This window comes from Myotis daubentonii, chromosome 5 (genome assembly GCF_963259705.1).
Source record: "Myotis daubentonii chromosome 5, mMyoDau2.1, whole genome shotgun sequence".
Taxonomy (NCBI): domain Eukaryota; kingdom Metazoa; phylum Chordata; class Mammalia; order Chiroptera; family Vespertilionidae; genus Myotis; species Myotis daubentonii.
Window position 1 is genome coordinate 72,740,410 of NC_081844.1, and position 22,823 is coordinate 72,763,232.

The following is a 22,823-nucleotide window of genomic DNA, read 5'->3' on the forward strand; positions in this document are numbered from 1 at the left end:
TTATTGTTGTTGATCCTAACAAAAAATAATTATCTGCCTGATTACTGAGTCCCCAATCTGAAATTTTGGTCATAAGTACTTCCTTATTTTTTCTCTTTGTACTATGTAGCAATCCAGGGTATTAAGATTTTCTTCCTTTCACCTTATTCATCAAGTAAAAAGCAGAAAGAATTATTAAACCCTGAGAAAGAATCCAAAGGGGCCAGAAAACATATAGTAAAAAACAATAACAAAAAAAACAGCCCTAGCTGATTTGGCTCAGTAGATAGAGCATTAGCCTGTGGACCACAGGGTCCCCGGTTCAATTCCGATCAGGGCAGACGCCTGGGTTGCAGGCTTGATCCCCAATAAGGAGGCGTGCAGGAGGCAGCCAATCAATGATTCTCTCTCATCACTGATGTTTCTATCTCTCTCTCCCTCTCCCTTCCTCTCTGAAGTCAATAAAAATATATTAAAAAACAAAAAACAATCTGCCCAGCTGGTGTGGCTAAGTGGTTGAGCATCAACCTACAAACTAGGAGGACACGGTTCGATTCCTGGTCAGAGCACATGCCCAGTTGCGGGCTTCATCCCCAGTATGGGACGTGCAGGAGGCAGCTGATCAATGATTCTCTCTCATTATTGACCTAACTCTCTCTCCCTCTCCCTTCCTCTCTGAAATCAATAAAAATATATATTTTTTTAAAGTAATTCCTTTTTTAAAAAAAACACCCACAATTTTATTTACAACATTGGTGAGAATTAGTCTAGCCATACAGTGAAGTTTAAAAATAATATCCTAACAACTGTTCATATTTTTAAAGGCCAAAACCCCACATTTAATTGCCTTTGTTTACATCCCCCATACTAGGAGCAGAATAACAGAGAGTGCCAGGGATTCTACATCACTGGGAATCTACTTCTCTTTCCAAATTAGGGCCAAAGAACACCTGGTGGTTCTTGAATAAGAAGATGGACCATTTGATGACTTCTTGGTCATTACAATTTTATATTAAAAAATTAAAACCAAATTTATATTTTATGCACCTATATATATCTTCATGTGCCCCAGACTTACCGCTAGCATTTCTGCTTCTAACAGGGTCCGGTACTGCATGCTGGTAGTGGCATCAACATGTAACAGTTGTCCTTTAATTGCAGGAGTGTAACCTAATAAGTGAAAACATAAAAATTAAGAATCTACTGGAAATAAATCCCACCACAACCCAAAGAAGAAATCCCTGAAATGTGGTAGTCAGTTGCTATTTAAATATACCCCAATGATGGGGAGGGAGCTTGCAACCACATAGGTGACCTTTCTCAAATGACCACCTCTGAGGGAAGAAAGTTTCATATTCATATAATGTCTATCATGACTTGCTTTCTAGTGCAAAACTACAATTCTGTTCTCTAAATGATAGTTTTGAACTATTTAAAATGGCTCCCATGTCCTCTCTTCTTCCACTAACTCCAGTATACCTATTTTCATCTTTTTCAACCACTCCTTATACAATGACAGTTTCTGTACAACAGCTCTTCCTTACACAGTGACAGTTACACCAAACCATGCAGCCTGTTCTGAACAAAAGCAGCAGCTCAGAGTATATCACTTCTTTTCTGGATGGGCTGCCCTTCCAGAAGCATGAACTCTGTGATCATTATTATATGGCTACTCCAACATGCATCCTGCTCTGGGCTTTTTTATTTTTTTCCAAGCACCTGAATCTCTGAAAAAAAGTTGTACATGTATTTGAGTTCTATTTTGTTCTTGTCTCAGACCTAAGCCTATTTCCCGCTCAGACAGTCATCTTAAAAACCACCTCATCTTGCCCTAGCCGGTTTGGCTCAGTGGATAGAGCTTCGGCCTGAGGACTGAAGGGTCCTAGTTTCGATTCTGGTTGAGGGTACATGCCCAGGTTGTGGGTTCGATCCCCGGTTGGGGGCATGCAGGGGGCATTCTTTCATCATTGATGTTTTTATCTCTCTCACCCTCTCCCTTTCTCTCTGAAATCAATAAAAAAAATTTTTTTTAAAAAAGCCACCTCACTTTGACCAAGGACCCCGTCCAGCCTTTCCTTAGACCCTTCCCTCACTCTGAGTTCCATAGCCTGTGTGCTGGGGCTCTTCCCATGAATTCCTAATAGGTGGACCCTGAGCCCCCTCAGGGAGCCCTTCACCTAGTGCACCAATAATTGTGTACAAATTGTTTGTATAAATCTTACTTCCTATGTGCATCATCAGTTTAAAATGGTAGCAACACTCCCTCAAATGAACCCTTCTCAATTTTGTGCAATCCCAACTGCCTTTTCCCTGGTACAGATTGGTAATTAAGGCTGTCCTAAGAGATGCTTCTTTTCAATTGACTACACTGAATCTACCTGTCCTAGAGAACCTGCTTCAAGACACAGTAGGATTATTCTCTTAGAACTAGCTAAAATAAGGTTTTGTTCTTCACTAAAACAGCACAGAGGTTACAGGGAAAAGACATACTCTCTCAGCCACTTTTTCAGTTAATTATCTCAGCTGGCAACCCAATTGTTCCCTCTTTATGGACGCAATTAATCCAGTGAGTGGCAGGCACAAGCACAGAGAGTCAAGAATAGTATAAAAATTACTCTCTGCTTAGCAATCATAACATTGCTGGTTAGTAATTTAAAAATATGGGTAAGTTGCTATTCTCTGCATGCTCAAGAAACTGAATAGAGCAGAATTTCATTTTAATTATTCTCAATTACAAATGTAATAAGAGGATGAGAGGCACAAAAAATGAAGACAGCTATATAATATTTTGGTCAATTTAACACAAAGTAGTCATGTTGTTGATTAAGTTGTATCAGAGCCAAATTTTAAGTGCAAAATGAATTAGATTATTTCAGCTCAGATGAAACTATAGCTATCAGGGCCTTATTTAATATTTAAAATATGAAACGGTCTCCTTTCTTAAAGTTTTGCTGTTCAAAGTACCCAGTTTACTCCCTGACAAAAATCTACTATTATTATCTGAAACAAAGACTATTAGCCATTCAGTCAATTACTGGCCATGAACCACAAACCAGGTACTGGATTCGGCATCAGGTTTACACATTGAAAACAAAGACAGAGCACCTGCTCTCATGAAGAAACAGGAAAAACATATGCTAAGCAAAGTATGCTCACTTACAAAAGAGAAATATAGAGTACTAGTGGCCCAGTGCACAGATTCATGCTCATTGAAAGGATATTAATTAGAAGAAATATTTTAATATCACTATTTGCCCTTTCTCTAAAATAGAAGTGTCAGAGATTGAAGAAAATTAGTAAAATGTATATGAAAATAATATATAAGTTGACTAATAAATAATAGCATGATATAAAAACAAAGACATGATATAAAAACAACAAAAACAACTAAATTCACAATCAACAATGACTTATCAAAACACACACATGCAATTGGTGCCAATGAGAGCTTTATATGTATCGTGTATGTGCAAGGCAATGTTTATTTTTAAACTAGCGGCCCGGTGCACAAATTCGTGCATCAGTGTGGTCTCTCAGCCTGGCCTGCGGGATCGGGCCAAAACCAGCTCTCTAACATCCCCCAAGGCATCCCAGATTGCAAGAGAGTGCAGGCCAGGCCAAAGGACTCCACTGGTGCACAATTGGGGCCGGGAAGGGACTCGGGAGGTTGGCCAGCCAGGGAGGGGCTGCAGGAGGGCTCTAGGGTGTGTACAGCCCATCTGGCTCAGTCCTGATGGCCGGACCCTAGCAGCAAGCTAACCTACCAGTCAGAGCGTCTCCCCCCTGGTGGTCAGTGCACGTCATAGTGACTGGCCAACCGGTTGTCTGCACCCTGGTGATCAGTGCATGTCATAGCGAATGGTTGAGCAGCCTTAGCATATTATTAGCATATTACGCTTTGATTGGTTGAATGGCCAACCAGACAACCGGATGCTTAGCATATTAGGCTTTTATTATATAGGATTGCCAGTGAGTGTCATATGTACTGGTCGGATGGACGGTTGGTCACTTAGCCTCTTACATATATAGATAGATAATAAAAGCATGAAATTATAAGACTTAACTTACTCTAAAAAAAATTTTCTCTTTCTCTAGCTGCACAAATGATTTAATTGTGTACTATCTACTGTTGATAGCTACAGGTACACAAAATATAATAAAAAGCTGAAAAAGAAAACCCCATTAATTATGTTAGTTTAGGTGGATTATCAAACTACTGTCTATATATTATTTTCCTACTAATCATTTGGAACAGAGAAGCACTTGCTGCAGCTTACCATTTTCCTCGACTGTCATAGGAATATTGATCTCTAAATAGGAGCCAGCACCAACATTGACATGCACAGCATTTGTTTCCTAACAAAACAAAAGAAGTAAGTCACATAAAATATTCATTATAATTACATTCCCATCTTTACCTTTTAGTTATTATCAGAGACAAAAATATAACCAGCAATGATATTAAATAGGTATTCAAAATGCCTAAGAACACACCCGGCACAGAGTGGGTCTGTGGTTAGAGTGTTGGCCCATGTACCACAGGGTCCCAGGTTTGATTCTGGTCAAGGGCACATACCTAGGTTGCAGGTTGGATCCCTAGCCCTAGTCAGGCGAGTGAGGTAACCAACTGATTTATCTCTCACATCAATATTTCTCTCACTCTCTTTCTCTCTTACTGTCTCCCTCCCTCTCTCCTTCCCTTCCACTCTCTCTCTAAAAATCAATGGGAAAAATCTCCTCAGGTGAGGGTTAACAAAAAAATACACTAAAACAACTTGGGCTGATATAAAGGAGAAAATGAACCAGACTATAGCATAAAGGTTTGTTGATTAATTTCTGTCTACTATTTGGCACTTAATGAAAATAGTATATATACAATTATTGGAGGCACAGTGGTAGGAAGCTCACAGAAATGAATCTCAGTATAGGACTAGTCACCAAAAATTGCTCTGGAAAATAATATTCAAATTTTAAGCACTATTTTCTCTATATTATTTCAATAATTACCCTATTTTTGGTAAACAGCAAGTCAATTGTAGCATCTGCAATAATATTCATTCGCAGTTCAAAGGCAAGTATCTGTCTTGGTCTCCCCGGCTGTGCAATTTCAGAAACTTTCAGAACTTGATAATCAGGTGGGAAGAAAAACTTCCATAAACAATCTCTATATAAGAAGGTAGAAAGAATAATTGACATTTTATTCCAACAAAATGATTTCTAATAAGGGACCAAAATCAATATTTGAACTTGATATGTATTATCACTACTCTCTTATTTAAAAATAGACAAAATACAAAAAATTAATCACAAACACCTACTATAATTTCCTCTCAATAAAACAAAAGAATGTTTTCTACTGTGAGAAATGAAAGACTTTCTACAAGTATATCAATAGTCCAAATGGCAAAGTTGCTGAACTAACTTTAAGCAACGTCTATTTACATAAAAATTTGGATGTATCCTCATCACTACTGTTAAATGTCCTCTCCTTTGTTTAAAATTCTTCCTCCCCTGGCTGACACTTATGTTTCAAAACTCAACTCAAATGTTCCCTCTACCAAAAAGCCTCCCCCAATTCTTAAATCTTTAAAATGATTTATGTACCTTTTATGGGCTGAATTGCGTACCCCTAAACATTCTTATGTGGAAGTACTAACCTCAGAATTTGGCTGTATTTGAAGACATGGTCTTTACAGAGGTAATTAAGTTAAAATGAGATGTTTTTGGCGGACCCTAATCTAACATGACCGATATTCTTCTAAGAAGAGGAAATTTGGACAGAGAACTTACAAGACACACAAAAGGGAAGACCATGTGAAGGGCCAGAGAAAAGACAGCTATCACAAGAAACACATCATTCCCTCATAGCCCTCATGAGGAACTAGCCCAACACCTTAATCTCAGAATTCTAACTTCTAGAACTGTGAGAAATTTGTCTGTGGTATTCTGTTATGGGAGCCTTAGCAAACCAAGTCAGTACCCTTCTAAGTTTTTCAAGAGTTTTTACTCATCTCTATTACAGCATGTAATAAACCTCTTTGGTCTCTTTTTTCACCCATTAACTAAACTATCTATGTATTTAGCTCTGAATCTGCATCACCCCAACAATCACTGGCATATTTGTTGATTAAATACTTAAGGAAAAACAAAGGAACCAATAAATGTGCTGCTCATTCATCATTTTTCTAATGAGTTAACTCCTCCTTTGCAGTGAACTTGATTAAACCAATTTCTCTACACACAAGTTATTATTTGGATTAAAATGTCTACGAATATCTTATCCTGCATAATAAAATAGCTTAGAAAACTATTATGTTTTAATTAAAAATATAGTATTAGCTCAATACATTTGAAACTTATTAGAAATATAATTTATTCAAGTACCTCTGTCTATCGGCCCATGGCCCATAGTTGAAATCTGTTCCTTTACCACAAACTATATCAAGTCCCCAACAAGGAGGCAAATCTTGTAATTTGCAATCCTCACTACTCAATTCTCCTTCAATATTTTCCTCTGTTTCTTCTGGTACAAGTCCTGCATTGCAGAATATACAACATAAAGGCAGTTATTTAAAATAACCATTAAAATATTCCTGTAGATCAGCAGTTCTAACATATTTTTTTTATTTCAGGAACACTTTACACTCTTAAAAATTATTGAGGACCTGCCTGGCTGGTGTGGCTAAGTAGTTGAGCGTCTACTTATGAACCAGGAGGTCAAGGTTCAATTCCTGGTCAGGGCACATGCAGGCTCAATCCCCAGTAGAGGGTGTGCACAAGAAGCAGCTGACCAATGATTCTCTCTCATCATTGATGTTTCTCTCTCTTTCTCCTTCTCCTTCTTCTCTGAAATCAATACTTTTTTTAATTCAGGACCCTAAAGTGGGTATTTTTACATTATCTCTATCAATACTACTGTATTAAAAATTTTAATTGATCAATTTTTAAATTTTTTATTTTATTAAATAAGAAGCCCATTATGTTGATAGTAATAAATTTTAATGAAAACAATATGAAAAATAACTATATTTTAATGAAAGATGAAATTTTAATTTTGTTTTTAATAAAAATAATTTAATAAAAATAACCACATTTTCTAAAAAAATTTAATTTATTGAGAAATGTTGGTATTGTTTTTATTTTGGCAAATCTCTTTAATGTCTAGCTTAATAAAAAAAAATGTGAATTCTCACAGCTGCTTCTATATTGTTTGTTGTTCAAGGATTTGAAGAAAACCTAGCCTCATACAAATAGGTGGATAGAAAAGGAAGGAGTGTTTTAATAGCTTTTTCTGATAGTTCTGGGTATTCTTTGACACTACTCCAAAATTCAACAAGGAGTAGTTTCTTAAAGGTTACAATGTGGAATCTGAAGCCATATCACTGAACTTCTTAAATTAAAATATACTATCTCTCTTGCACTTTGAATAATCTTTTATCCATTGCCTGACTTTGCAGTAGCATGCATTGATCATTTGGAAAACATGGGTTCACTACAACATACATACTTTTTAAAATATTAATAAATTTCATTATTAAACATTTTAAAAATCACATTTGTTAACATCACTGGTGGTCTTATGAGAAAAATTACCAAACTCACAGTTGCAGACTCAAATTTTTTCAAAATCCTAATTTTGAAAAACCAGTCTGTCCCTAGCTATTGTTTCAAGAAAAGAATCAGTGAAAATATCAACATGGTGAAAAAAGGCAAACAGCATCCTACTTTTACTTTTAAAATATTTTGACCTTATAAAACCCCAGGAGAAAGATCAGGAAAAAAAGGGGGCTAAAATCCAATGTTCAGTAACTGTTATAAAATGGAAACCATCCATGAAGCATGGTAGCTGGATTTTAATCCTGAAACTGTTAGCGTCAAGTCTAACATACTGTGAGTTGTTTTCCTAACTAACATGAATTACCTTAACCATCATCATTATTCTCAAAGGTTTTCACTCATGCTAATTTGCATTCACAATTTTTTTTATAATATATTTTATTGATTTTTTACAGAGAGGAAGGGAGAGAGATAGAGAGTTAGAAACATCGATGAGAGAGAAACATCGATCAGCTGCCTCCTGCACATCTCCTACTGGGGATGTGCTCGCAACCCAGGTACATGCCCTTGACCGGAATCGAACCTGGGACCTTTCAGTCCGCAGGCCAACGCTCAATCCACCAAGCCAAACCGGTTTCGGCTGCATTCACAATTTTTGAGGTATATTTGATAACATGGAATTTGAAGGAAAGGTTACAATATCATTTTGGTCTGAAATACTAAAGTCATATTCAACTTTTAACAACGACACAGGTATTTTTTAGGTAGGCACTCAACATTTATTGAAACTTATTTATATCCTAAGTAAAGAGACTTAAAATTTATTAATATCCCATTTCATAGAATAAATAGAATTGCAGCTATGAACTATACTTTCAAAAAGTCTTACCTGGCTCGTCCATGTAGTAGTAGATGTCAACATCATTTGACTGCATCACCACAAAGCCTTCTCCCATTAATCTCGGTGGCCTATAAGAAGGGGCAAGGCAAACTAAGTACAACTCCAGCATGCAAACAGTTCAGTGTTCTAATTAATGGTGGTGACAGGTGAAAACAAACAAACAAAAAAACAAACGCATTAAGGGTAGCATCTTAAAAAGGTAAGCCATCTTTCACAGACAATAAATTGTTCCATAGTTGTATTCTATATTAGACTAAATAATGAAATGATACTGAAATATTTTTAATCAGTAGATTGGTTCAATAGGGAAAAAAGAAAAAAAATTGTTTCACGTTTTCATTTTAAGTTGTGAATAACAGAAATCAATTTAAGACAAAGTTAATTAAATACAATGGAAAAACAATGTTCATCAGAACAGAATAATTATATTCTGTATTTACAACAATTAAACTTTAAATTCAATCATTTTCTATTAATAACACTACAAAACTGAAGAAATATCACTTTATATATCTGTAAAATAAAATAAGCTTTCCAAAACATTACATAAGAAAAAATGTTGTCATTTATATTTTTAACAACTTTACATGACCTATTTCCAAGAATATTTACTTGATCAACTTGAATCAAATTTAAAGCAAACATCTCGAACTCAAATTCTGGATTGACTGTTTCTCTACAATCGCTTTCCCACAAACTATTCATCTTTCATTGCTTTAACAACTTTTTACTTTGTCATACACCCCAGTATCTTCCTTCCACATCAAAATAAACTTGGCAGTCATTAAATAATAACACAAATTCAGCAATATTCTTCTTAAAACATATTAAATCTTAAGGTTAATGTTTATTTTTTTAATATATTTTATCGTTTTTTTACAGAGAGGAAGGGAGAGGGACAGAGAGTTAGAAACATCGATGAGAGAGAAACATCGATCAGCTGCCTCCTGCACACTCCCTACTGGGTATGTGCCCGCAACCAAGATACATGCCCTTGACCGGAATCGAACCTGGGACCCTTGAGTCCGTAGGCCGACGCTCTATCCACTGAGCCAAACCAGTTAGGACAATGTTTATTTTTTTAATATATTTTTATTAATTTCAGAGTGAAGGGAGAGGGAGAGAGAGAAACATCAATAATGAGAGAGAACTGTTGATCGGCTACCTCCCGCACACCCCTTCCCGGGGATTGAGCCCGAAACCCAGGCATGTGCCATAACAGGAAATCAAACCATGACCTCCTGGTTCATAGGTCAATGCCCATCACTGACCAGTACCTGCCAGGCTTAATGTTTAATGTCATCATTTAACCTGCACATTTTGAAGAGTAAAAAACACAATTTTAAATCTTTTTATATAAATTAATAGCAGAACACTTTTTCATCTTACTCTCTAATAATTTTCACAAAATCCAGATTTACTTATTCATTCAGTATTAAACATTCAGCTGTAAGTGCAGCATTATGTGCTGAGCAAATCCCCTGATCCTGAAGAGTGGGCCCAGGCAGACTCACAGCCTCACCAGTCTCCAAAGGGAAACCTCTCTACCACTCCAGCCAGTCCCCAGAAAATTGAACAGCAAGAAGTTGGAACTAAAAACAAATAATCATGCTTCTCACAACTTCATAGACTGTATGTTTCCTACAAAGATATACGCTAGGACATAGAGGAATCTCATCCTATGAATACTAAATTGCACAAATTCAACCAGAAAGTCTCCTCATACAAAAAATAGACATCGTGAACCCTCATCCTACCATGAACGCATGCCCTGGAGTTCCTTCAGGTCCCAGTCCTCATAGGGAAGCATCCTGCCACCACGAGGGCGAGTCCACGGTGCGTCACTAATGCTCCCTGTCTCCTGAACGCAAGCAGCTACTTCACAGATAGAAGACAAATCTGGAAAGCTAGGTGGAAAACTACCCAGGACTTGCATACCAAGCAAGTTCCATCCTAACTGTACCATCCTAACTTCAACAGATGTCTAAGAGTAATTTTGTTTCCATTTTCAACTTTTCTCATTAACTCAGAATGGTACTCCACTAAAATGAATTTGTTGAATTTACTATTTATCCATTCCTTCTGTAAATAAAAACCTACCTGTAATGTGTAAACATCAAATACCAGGGCTTAATTTCCCAAAATGAGTTTTTCAAATACAGTTAAAAGGAAGAAAAGGGTAAAAAAAATTAGTCAGAATTCTATAGAAAAATATTTAAAATTAGAGTTTACCAATGGATAATATATCCACTTGCCTTATAAAGCAGGACTATACTGTTAATTTATTAGAAAAATGTACTTAATTAATGCCCAGCTTGTAACAGAAATTAAAAGGGTGCTAAAAATCAAATTGATATCTATATTAGACATATGTAAAATGTTCTTACTCATCATTTTGAAGACCAACATATCTTGGACTAGGAACAAGCATGACTCGAACATTTTCAAGCTTTCCTTTCACAATATGCATGAATTGGTCAAGGTGACTGGAAGGTGGTTTTGTAGTATAAGTTAAAAAAGCATCATCAAAGTTGATACACAGAGTTTGAGGTTGGTAATGATTTCCAAAGGCCAGGCGACCCTACAAAAGATAAAAGATAGTATGCCATACTATAAAAGCTATACTTTTTTCCTTAACTGACCTAATAACAAACATTTTCAAGCAACAACTAGATGATTCCACTTTAGCACTATCTATATTTAAATCACTCCACTGATCAATTTAGACGTGGTTTTTAAAAAATTTAAGCACTTGTGAATAAATAGCCTTTCAGGTCTAACAAATTTATGCTAAAATGATATTGGTGTTAAAAGAATTCTTTCAGGAAAACCAAGATGGCAGCATAGGTAAACACCGGAAATTGCTGCCTCCCACAAAAAATTCAAAAATACAACTAAAAGACAAAACAGACATCATCCAGAACCACAGGAAGGCTGGCTGAGTGGAAATTCTACAACTGGAAGGAAAGAGAAAAGCACACTGAGACTCAGAGGAGGTGTGGAAGTAAAGTGCAGAGGTACAGAGGCGCATGCAGCAAGGACTGGCAACTGAGGACGTGGCTGTCTTTTTGAATTGGGAGGGAGTCACAAGCCCCCGACTGCTCTGAACTCCAGTTCTGGGTGAGTCTCTGGGGACCCAGACTCATACGGGGAGAAACTGGACTGTCTGGCAGCGGGCAGAACTCAGAACTCGAGGGCGGCTTTCTCTCAAAGGTGCTTGCAGTGATTACCGATTACCTGGACACTCAGATGCGGGGCCCCTTAAGGCAGGGCTGAGGATCAGCCATAGCTGCTTGCTGCAGCAGAGGCTTTTGAATATGCCCATCCAAGCTGCGGCAGAGGCTTTTGCATATGCCCTGGCCCTTTGCAATCTGAAAATTACCTAATAAACTGCAGCTGGGCCAGACAGACCCAGAACTTCCAAGAGAAGGCCCAAGGCCCCGCAGCAGCTTGCATTGCTTCACAGCTGGGCCTCATTTGGGCACCTCCAAACCCCAAACAAGGAAGGGGAACCTGCAGATCTCTCCGTAGCTCCTGCTGGGTAGCCTCAGGCAGAGGCTAAATTAGCACCTCCTTAGATCCAAAAGCCAGTGTACCTAGCGGTCAGAGTTGGACCATCCAATTACAACTCCTCAGATCCATAAGGGACACTCTCAGGGAGCAGACTCAGTGAGCACCAAAGTTCCACTGAAGCAAGTCTTGCCTCATAAGGGTGTCTTCAGCACAGAAGTTCTCTCACTGCAGACACAGCTGATTCTCACAGCCAATTGGCCTGGAGGTCAATTCCTCCCAGTGATACCTACAACAATCAAAGCTTAACTACAACAAGACTGTGCACAAAGCCCACAAGGGGGTGCACCAAGAGTGTCCACCTCAGGTAATTGGGGAGGCTGAGCCACTGGACCCTATAGGACACCTAGCACAGAAAGCCACTCTACCAACACAGGGAAGCATAAAAAATGTGGAGACAAAGAAACAGGTCACAAATGACAGAAATGGAGGAAAGCAAACTACTGGATATAGAGTTCAAAACCACGGATATAAGGTTTTTCAAGAATTTTCTGGAAACCGCCGATAAATTTAGTGAGACCCTGGAGTATATGAAAAAAGACCAACTAGAAATTAAGCATACACTGACTGAAATAAAGAATAATATACAGAGATCCAACAGCAGACAAGAGTATCCCAAGAATCAAGTCAAAGATTTGAAATACAAAGAAACAAAAAATACCCAAATGGAAAAGCAAAAAGAAAAAAGAATCCAAAAATATGAAGACAGTGTAAGGAGCCTCTGGGACAACTTCAAGCGTACCAACATCAGAATTATAGGGGTGCCAGAAGAAGAGAGAGGGCAAGATATTGAAAACCTATTTGAAGATATAATGACAGAAAACTTCTCCTACCTGGTGAAAGAAATAGACTTACAAGTCCAGGAAGTGCAGAGAACCCCAAACAAAAGGAATCCAAAGGGGACCACACCAAGACACATCATAATTAAAATGAATGCCAAGAGCAAAAGACAAAGAAAGAATCCTAAAAGCAGCAAGAGAAAGACAGTCAGTTACCTACAAGGGAGTACCCATACGACTGTCAGCTGATTTCTCAACAGAAATTCTGCAGGCCAGAAGGGAGTGGCAAGAAATATTCAAAGTGATGAATGCCAAGAACCTACAACCAAGATTACTTTATCCAGCAAAGAATTGAAGGTCAGATAAAGAGCTTCACAGATAAGAAAAAGCTAAAGGAGTTCATCACCACCAAACCAGTATTATATGAAATGCTGAAAGATATCCTTTAAGAAGAGGAAGAAGAAGAAAAAGGTAAAGATACAAATTATGAACAACAAATACACATCTATCAACAAGTGAATTTAAAAATCAAGTGAATAAATAATCTGATGAACAGAATAAACTGGTGATTATAATAGAATCAGGGGCATAGAAAGGGAGTGGACTGACTATTCTTGGGGGGGAAAGGGGTGTGGGGGATGCGGGAAGAGACTGGACAAAAATCGTGCACCTATGGATGAGGACAGTGGAAGAGGGTGTGAGGGCGGGGGGAGAGGGGGTGGGAACCGGGTGGAGGGGAGCTATGGGGGGGGGGGGGGGGGGGAAGAGGAACAACTGTAATAATCTGAACAATAAAGATTTAATTTTAAAAAAAAAGAATTGTTTCACACTTTATGAAAATTGGAACCCAAAACGTACAAAATTACTTTCTTTTCTTAAGTGAAAATAATGTTTGCAAAAAATAAAAGGTTCTGTTATTAACCCACCAAGTATTAATTATAGTAGAATTACTTACTGTGCTCACGTTGACCTTTATAACTGGAATAAGCGATCTCCATGAAGATGTGGGGTCCTGAGATTCTGTTTTTACTTTAACTCTAAGAAGAAAAAAAAAAAACTGAAGTATATAGGAAAGACTTAAATACCTGAGGATACAGTTGACCTACTCGAAATATACATTATTAATACCAGCTGTACCTTTCCAGATACATCTAATGACGGCTCCAGTAAATGAAACAGAGACCATCTAAAAGAAGACTAATAGCCCTAAAATGTCTCATTAAATGCACTCCGCCATGTGTCCGTTTTTAGATCAAGCTGTAATAACAAAACTATGTTCTTAGAATGACAAGCTTTAATGTCAAAAGTGTCAATTATGAGATGCTGTCATTACATCTACCATCTGCTCACCACACTACAATGTGACATTTTAGAAGACAGCCAAAACTATTATTAAAACAAATGAATCATAATGTCAATGCTCGGCCAGTGTTCTCAGTGGTCAAGTGCTGACCCATGAACCAGGAGCCCATGGTTCAGTTCCTGGTCAGGGCACATGCCTGGGTTGTGGGCTCAATCTACAGTGGGGGCCATGAAGGAGGCAGCTGATCAATGTTTCTCTCTCATCAATGTTTTTATATCTCTGTCCCTCTCCCTTCCTCTAAAATCAATAAAATAAATTTTTAGAGAGAGAAAATGACATGACACAAGTCACTTTGATGCTTCCTACTGTTTTGAGCATTTCTGACAACTGAGCTGATCCTTTTCTTTCCCTATTCTCACCACTTTGTGAAATGACAGGCAAAGAATGAGAAAAATATTGGCCACACACCAAGTACACAAAATTTAAAGAATGAAAAGTTCATAGCAATTCACTAAAGATTTTGGATGAAAACTTGAGGCATATCTCTTCAATAAGCCATTATCTCCTAAATGGCACTTCTGAGACCAACTCCATGAAGGTGACCCTTAGTGCTTAAAACTAAATTCAAAACAGACCTCATCACCAGCCCCCAACCTCCTCTTTCCCTGGGGTTCCCTGCCTAAGCATAATCGCTGCTTACATTAGAAATTTGGAGAACCAAGATGGCGGCATAGGTTAACGCCGGAGTTTGCTGCTTTGAAAAACTACTTCAAAAGTGAAACCAAAAAACCGAAGGGACATCACCCAGAACCACAGGAACGCTGGCTGAGTGGAAGTCCTACAACTAGGAGGAAAGAGAAATGCACACGGACACTCAGAGGAGGCGCAGTGCTGAAGTCAAATTCTGAGGTGCGGAGTGCAAGGAGCGGGCTGGCGGCGGAGGGAGCGGTTGTTGTTTTCAATCAGGAGGGAGTCGCAGACTCTGAGCTCCAGATACAGGCGAGTCTTTGGGGACCCATACTCAAACGGGAGAAGCGGGACTGTCTGGCTTCGGTCAGAGCGAGTGCAGCTTTCTCTCCCAGCTTTGCAGCGGGTGCTGGGACTCAGAGAGGCAGAGCCCCTGGGGACAGGACTGAGAGCCGCCATAACTGCTCCCTCCGGCCCACCCTGTTGATCCTGTGCGACCCGCCCTGCCCAAGCCCTGCACAGAGGCATTTGCCGGATAGCCTCAGGCAAAGGCTAGATTAGCACCTCCCTAGAGGACAGAAGTTCTCTCACCGCTGACACAGCTGATTCTCATAGCCACTTGGCCTGGAGGTCAAACCCTCCCTGGGATTAACTACAACAATCAAGATTTAACTATAAGACTGCGAACAAAGACCACTAGGGGGTGCACCAAGGAAGCATAACAAAATGCGGAGACAAAGAAACAGGACAAAATTGTCAAAGGAAGATATAGAGTTCAGAACCACACTTTTAAGGTCTCTCAAGAACTGTTTAGAAGCTGCCGATAAACTTAATGAGCTCTACACGAAAACTAATAAGACCCTCGATCTTATATTGGGGAACCAACGAGAAATTAAGCATACACGGACTGAAATAACGAATATTATACAGACGCCAGACAGCAGACCAGAGGAGCGCAAGAATCAAGTCAATGATTTGAAATGCGAGGAAGCAAAAAACATCCAACCGGAAAAGCAAAATGAAAAAAGAATCCAAAAATGCGAGGATAATGTAAGGAGCCTCTGGGACAGCTTCAAGCGTACCAACATCAGAATTATAGGGGTGCCAGAAGATGAGAGAGAGCAACATATTGAAAACCTATTTGAAGAAATAATGACAGAAAACTTCCCCCACCTGGTGAAAGAAATGGACTTACAGGTCCAAGAAGCGCGGAGAACCCCAAACAAAAGGAATCCAAAGAGGACCACACCAAGACACATCATAATTAAAATGCCAAGAGCAAAAGATAAAGAGAGAATCTTAAAAACAGCAAGAGAAAGAAACTCAGTTACCTACAAGGGAATACCCATACGACTGCCAGCTGATTTCTCAACAGAAACTTTGCAGGCCAGAAGGGAATGGCAAGAAATATTCAAAGTGATGAATACCAAGAACCTACAACCAAGATTACTTTATCCAGCAAAGCTATCATTCAGAATTGAAGGTCAGATAAAGAGCTTCACAGATAAGGAAAAGCTAAAGGAGTTCATCACCACCAAACCAGGATTATATGAAATGCTGAAAGGTATCCTTTAAGAAGAGGAAGAGGAAGAAAAAGGTAAAGATACAAATTATGAACAACAAATATGCATCTATCAACAAGTGAATCTAAGAATCAAGTGAATAAATAATCTGATGAACAGAATGAACTGTTGATTATAATAGAATCAGGGACATAGAAAGGGAATGGACTGACTATTCTTGGGGGGGAAAGGGGTGTGGGAGATGTGGGAAGAGACTGGACAAAAATCGTGCACCTATGGATGAGGACAGTGGGTGGGGAGTGAGGGCGGAGGGTGGGGCGGGAACTGGGAGGAGGGGAGTTATGGGGGGAAAAAAAAAGAGGAACAAATGTAATAATCTGAACAATAAAGATTTAATTAAAAAAAAAAAAAAAGAAATTTGGATTCACTATTGATCATCCCTCTTCCTCATTGTCCACATCTAATCTACCACTATCTTATGGATTCATCTGCCTATGTCTGTCTTGCTCCATCCACTACTCCCCCTTTCCCTTGCTATCAACCCAGCTGATGAAATGTTACAACATCCTTCCATCTGATCTCCCCGCCTCCAGCCTTACCTCCCTCCAATCACATCATAGCATTACTGACTTGGGGGAAAGCTTCTGATCCTGCTAAACCATTTTAATCTAAATTATCCCCACCTCAAATAATCCATTGCAGCCTCAGTAAGTAACTTCACTATTGCATATGATGTTTCTTCTCTAAGGAAGACTCTTCATCACCACCTTTCCCTAACTGACTCGCCCTTCAGGTCGAAGCCCTCCTGATCCTTCTATGTGAAATCTACTTTTGTCCCTGAGGTAATACTTCTTGCACGAAAAATGCCTATTTAACCCATACTTGGCTATAATTTCCAACAAGATAGAAGACTTGTCATATTCCCAGTACCTCAGCTCTGTGCCTGGGACATAATATCCATTAAATATTTAATTCAGAATAAATATCCTCATCATCGACTTAAAAAGCAAACTATTAGGTATGCAAGGCTGTTCGACATTCAAAAATCAATTAGCATTAACAGGTTAAAAACAAAAAATCAAATGATAGTATCACCAGATGCAGAAAAAGCATTTGACAAAATACAACAGCCATTATGATTAAAATCTCTCAGTAAATTAGGAATAGAAGGAAACTTCCTCATCTGTATATAGAGTACCTACAAAAGACCTAATTAACATCATACTTAAAGGTGAGAATCTAGAAGCTCTCCCATTAAGACAAGGGACAAAGCAAGGATGTCCTATTTCACCATTCCTTTTCAAGTTTGGAAATTATGGCTATTGCAGTAAAAAAAGAAATAAAAAGTATGCAGAATGGGAAGGGGAAAATAAGACTTTCTTTGTTTGAAGATAACATAACTGTATATGTAGAAAGTTTGGAAGAGCTGATGAAAAAAGCCTATTCGAACTAGTAAGTGATTACAGCAAGTTTGCAGGATACAAGGTTAATAACTTACAAAAGTCAATCACTTTCCTATATACCAGAAATGAAAAAGTGAATGTTTGCATGTTGCAGATTAATAAAATTCAAGTGTGACAATGAACCTTTCAATGTTGGACTGGGTTCCTGTTCTTCCATTTTCTCGTGTTTTATCATCCTCTTTCTTGGGGGGGATTATTGTTGGCTCCAAACCAAATAATTCTTGAAGACGTCCATAAAGATCCGAACGATTATAGACATGAAACTCAAAGTCATTAACTGTGATGTATAATCTCGTTTCCGCCTTTGGATCTAAAGACATCAATTACACACATACACACAAAAGTTTTTAGTCAACTTTTTAAAAAGTTTGGTTAAAGTTTTTGTCAATTCATTTTCCACACTTAAAGCAATTTAAATGATTTACTTTAAACCAGTATTCTATGATAAAGAGGATCATATTTAAAATACATATAAAACACTGGTAAAAGAAAGAAAAAAGCTAATGTTACTACAGCATTTTAATTTAGCATTCGAAAAACAACCTAAATTTCTAGATTTTGGTTATCTAATGCCATAATTTAAAGATTTTACATTAAGAATAGAAAAGTGTCATTTACAGAGTAAAAGTAAAACTTTACCCTAATATAGCCATACATTTATACTAAAATATAAGTAGCAAAATGTTCAAAGTATAATGTACTTAAACATCACATCAGTATTTAAACTTTTCTTCATGGAAAGTAGGATTTTTCAAAAAATACTAATTTGTTTTTAAAAACTACTTAATACTAAAATAAAGATTTTAAGAACCGTACACTTCAAATCATTTCAAATAAAAAACATAATTACATTAATATAAGTAACAACAGAAATTTACAAATCCACCTATAAAGTGATAGATGGGCACTTGTTTCTGCTGAGGAAATAATCCAACACAGAGCATCACATGTTAACCAAGAGGCTCAACAGAAAGGTACCACGGTCAGTGCCTTATTTTGTTATGAATCATACAGGTGTTTTTTGAGACTTTTTAAATGTTTGTCCATTTTTGTCCCTACAGAACAAATTCAATTTAAGGCAATTAAAATTAGATATAACCAGTTAGAAGAGTTTAATTTTTTTATGGGTAAAGAAAATTGTTATTAACTTCATTTTAGTAGCTTAAGCTGTAGTTTAAATATTATATATATATATATATATATACACACATACATACATATATATATATATCCCCCCAAAATGCCAGGGTCAAATGTCCAGCAACCTACTCAGACATCTCCAATGCGGTGTCTAACAGACATCTCAAACTTGATACATCAACCAAATACCTGATTTCCACCCAAAGCTATTCTACAATATCCCCCATCCTATCAATAGCAAGTCAATCCTTTCAATTGCTCTCTTTCTTTCATGCCTTAGATTTATCAGCTTTTCTTTCAACATAGATCCACAACCACTGTCATGGCTCTGGCCCAAGTCACCATCAACTTGAACGTCTTTATGGAACACAGCACAGTGGCTCCCATCGAATCTCCCTGTTCTGCCCTTACTCCTCTTACTATGCCTGTGCCTTACACACTGGCCAGACTTTCCAAAGCCTAGCTATTTGAAAGAGTAAAGACAAGATCTACCCTCCTTGAAGCCTCTGGTCTGGTTAGTGTCTAGTAGGAGGGTTAGGGCCACATACCAGAACACTAACAGAGCCATGAAATAACTGGGAAGAAAATTCTGAGATGGTAAAATTCTGATGATAAAAGCAGAACCAGAAGAAATTCTCGAGTCTGTTTCCCATTTTCTGTTCATCCTTTTCATACCAGATAAATGATAATTAGTAGACATGTCTGGTAGAAGTATGAATAAAGACACCGAAGTTGAAATGTAGAAAAGTGTCTTGGTAGACTGATTAAAGGGTGCTGAGAAGACCATTTATCACCAGTATGGGTCAAGCCAACAGATGTAACATGCAGTAAGGCTAGAAATGTGGGTAAGGGTCCTACTGAGGATGACTCTGAATAAATAATCAGCTAAAGTAAACCAATTTAACCAGGCAAGAGGAAGACTACTAAAAGGATTTTTAGTAAACTGGTGATAAAATCAGAGTTTTGTCAAGTCCAAAGCTTTTAAAAACATTTTTATCCTATATAATAAAGAGCTAATATGCAAATGGTTGTCATGCCATCACACCATAATGGCTCAAATACTCAACACTGAGGAGAGAGGAATGGGGACCAGCCAGGCACAAATGAGCTCACAAGAGAGGAATGGGGACCAGTCAGGCTTCAGCCCAGGAGAGAGACAAGCCATCCGCCCCGGGCGCGGTCCCGGGCGCCTGAGGCTGCGGCCCAGGTTAAGCCACCCGTCCACAGTCCCCTGCGGCTGCAGCCAGCCTGGGCAAAGCTGGCCCGAGTCCTGGGTGCCTGTGGCCAGCCAGAGGGAGGGAATCCTGGGTCCCAGGTGCCAGTGACCGGCCAGAGGAGGAAATCCTGGGTCCGGAGTGCAGGGTAAGGCAGAGGTGGTTAGGGGCGATCAGACCAGCAGGGGAGCAGTCAGGGGTGATCAGGCAGGCAGACAGAGATGGTTAGGGGCAATCAGGCAGGCAGGGAGAGAAGTTAGGGGCGATCAGGCAGGCAGGCAGGTGAGCGGTTAGGAGCCAGCAGTCCCAGATTGCAAGAGGCAGTCGGACATCCCCCGAGGGGTCCCAGATTGGAGAGGGTGCAGGGCAGGCTGAGGGACAACCACGACCTGCATGAATTTCATGCACCGGGCCTCTGGTCTATTATAATAACCACAGATGAAAAAATGATTATGTCATCAACAATTTCAAACAAATAAAAAAAAAATGAAAACTCACCATGCTGCTTCTGCTTTGGGTTATACATTTTCCACCACCGAAAAATTATAAATCCATCTTGAATTCTAAGCAAGATAAATTACAAAAGTGAAAACAAGTAAGAATTTACTTAACTTGATTCTTAGTTAATTATTATAAAAGGCAGGCAATTGATAATGAATAAGGAAACAAAAATTCTCAATGGAACACTGGCATACCTAAATGTTTCATACTCTTTCAGTTAATAAAGTAAAACAGGATATGCACAGGTTTAAATTAGATTCTTCTATTCAGGTAAAATGTAATACTGGATTACATTCAATAGGAAAATGAAGTGCTAACAGAAAACCTTTTTATTTTATAAATATTTTTAATGTTGTAAAAACTACATAAACAAAAGGCCAACTCTCAAAAGGGGGACATTAGCACACTAGAGAAAACTTTTAAAGATAATCTTTCAGCCGAAACTGGTTTGGCTCAGTGGATAGAGCGTCGGCCTGCGGACTGAAAGGTCCCAGGTTCGATTCTGGTCAAGGGCATGTACCTGGGTTGCGGGCATATCCCCAGTAGGAGATGTGCAGGAGGCAGCTGATCGATGTTTCTCTCTCATCGATGTTTCTAACTCTCTATCTCTCTCTCTTCCTCTCTGTAAAAAAAAAAAAAAAGAAAGAAAGAAAGATAATCTTTCATTTCTGTAATGATATATCACTTCATGCTCCAATTTTAACTTTAACTTTTTACTTTTAATTTGGAATAATTTTAGACTCACAAAGAAGATGCCTCTACTGTTTCAAGAGAAGTATAAGTAGTGCCAAACCCTGGCATCTCTCAAATAATTCAAAATTTTCCAAATTCTAAGTAACAAATTTTAAGAAGATCACAAAAATAAGAGTAAGCTGCCCAACCAGTGTGGTTTAGTGGTTGAGCACCAACCTATGAACTAGGAGGTCACAGCTCAATTCCCAGTCAGGGCACATGCCCAGGCTGCATTCTTGATCCCCAGTAGGGGGCATGCAAGAAGCAGCCAATCAATGTTTCTCTCTTATCATTGATGTTTCTATCTCTCTCTCTCTTACTCTCTGAAATCAATAAAAATATTTTTTTTAAATAATAATAATAACAGAGCAAGCTTTTCTTACAAGGCTTACAGAAGAGAGAACATATCAAACATATTATTAATTCTTAATACATTAAGATTTGTGTTTTCTTCTTAAAGTAAAATTAGAGTTGTTAGCAGATGCTAAACAATTCTAAACACTTACTACCTAATAAGAACCCAATGGGTGAGTATTATCAACATATCTGATCCTTATTTTATATAACAAATGACCACCATGAATTCTACAACAGAAATTATCAGGTAATTTAATGCCTCAATTTTTCATCTTGCAATGAAATGAGATTATTGATTTCTATATACTGCTATTAGGTAAACATTTTGCCAGTCTAAACTTTAGCTAAATTAATCCATGATTAGAAACATTTTAAAACATTAATTCATTAAGTCTGATTTACTGAAAAAATTATTTCTGATTTATGGTTTTTTTGTTGTTGTTTTATATATATATATATATATATATATAATTTTTTTTCATTGATTTCAGAGAGGAAGGGAGAGGGAGAGAGAGACAAAAACATCAATGACGAGAACCACGGACCGGCTGCCTCCTGCACAACCCCCACTGGGAATCGAGCCGAAACCCAGGCATGTGCCTTGACTGGAATCGAACCTGTGACCCTTCAGTCCACAGGCTGATGCTCTAGCCCTGAGCCAAACCAGCCAGGGCTGATTTATGGTGTTATGTGAAGAACCAAGTAATATTAAAACAAGTATCATAATTAGAAAATTTTTTCAAGTTTAAAGTAGGTTCTTTTATTTGTTTTAGGTTTTGTTTTTGCTTTTTACCTAATAGACATGTCTTCTGTAATGTAATAGATTTCACGAACCATGATTTTTCCAGAAAGAACAGAGAAAGAGAAGGAGCCTGTTATAAGGAAAAAACAAAAAAAAAAACCAGCAATTAATTTAATTGTTTTGATAGATAGTAGAGCTCTTAACACTTAAAATAATCTTAGCAATCAATTCATTAATTAAATGTTCTCTCCTGACTCCCTTCCTGATATCCTTACAGCCTTACTAATTTCTACCATTTTTCCTGAAAAAGTGCCACACGTATCATCACTATGGACTGAGTTACTAAAAACCATATAAGAACATTAGTTTTAATAG

The 22,823-nt window shown here is 38.1% G+C and overlaps 1 protein-coding gene across 15 annotated transcripts in view; it reads right to left on the minus strand.

Moving 5' to 3' along the window:
* The window catches only part of BLTP1 (bridge-like lipid transfer protein family member 1), a 170,991-nt gene that overhangs the window by 128,878 nt on the left and 19,290 nt on the right, over positions 1–22,823 (minus strand). For 14 of the 15 annotated variants that reach the window (XM_059698107.1, XM_059698112.1, XM_059698108.1 and 11 more), the window contains 10 exons: positions 22,500–22,578; positions 20,615–20,679; positions 17,886–18,072; positions 13,742–13,823; positions 10,825–11,018; positions 8,426–8,505; positions 6,364–6,514; positions 4,987–5,143; positions 4,257–4,335; positions 1,058–1,149 (listed from right to left, as the gene is read on the minus strand). In XM_059698107.1, the coding sequence (XP_059554090.1) occupies positions 1,058–1,149; positions 4,257–4,335; positions 4,987–5,143; positions 6,364–6,514; positions 8,426–8,505; positions 10,825–11,018; positions 13,742–13,823; positions 17,886–18,072; positions 20,615–20,679; positions 22,500–22,578 (1,166 nt within the window). The remainder of the gene's footprint in view (positions 1–1,057; positions 1,150–4,256; positions 4,336–4,986; positions 5,144–6,363; positions 6,515–8,425; positions 8,506–10,824; positions 11,019–13,741; positions 13,824–17,885; positions 18,073–20,614; positions 20,680–22,499; positions 22,579–22,823) is intronic. The other variant, XM_059698115.1, reaches the window with a different exon arrangement.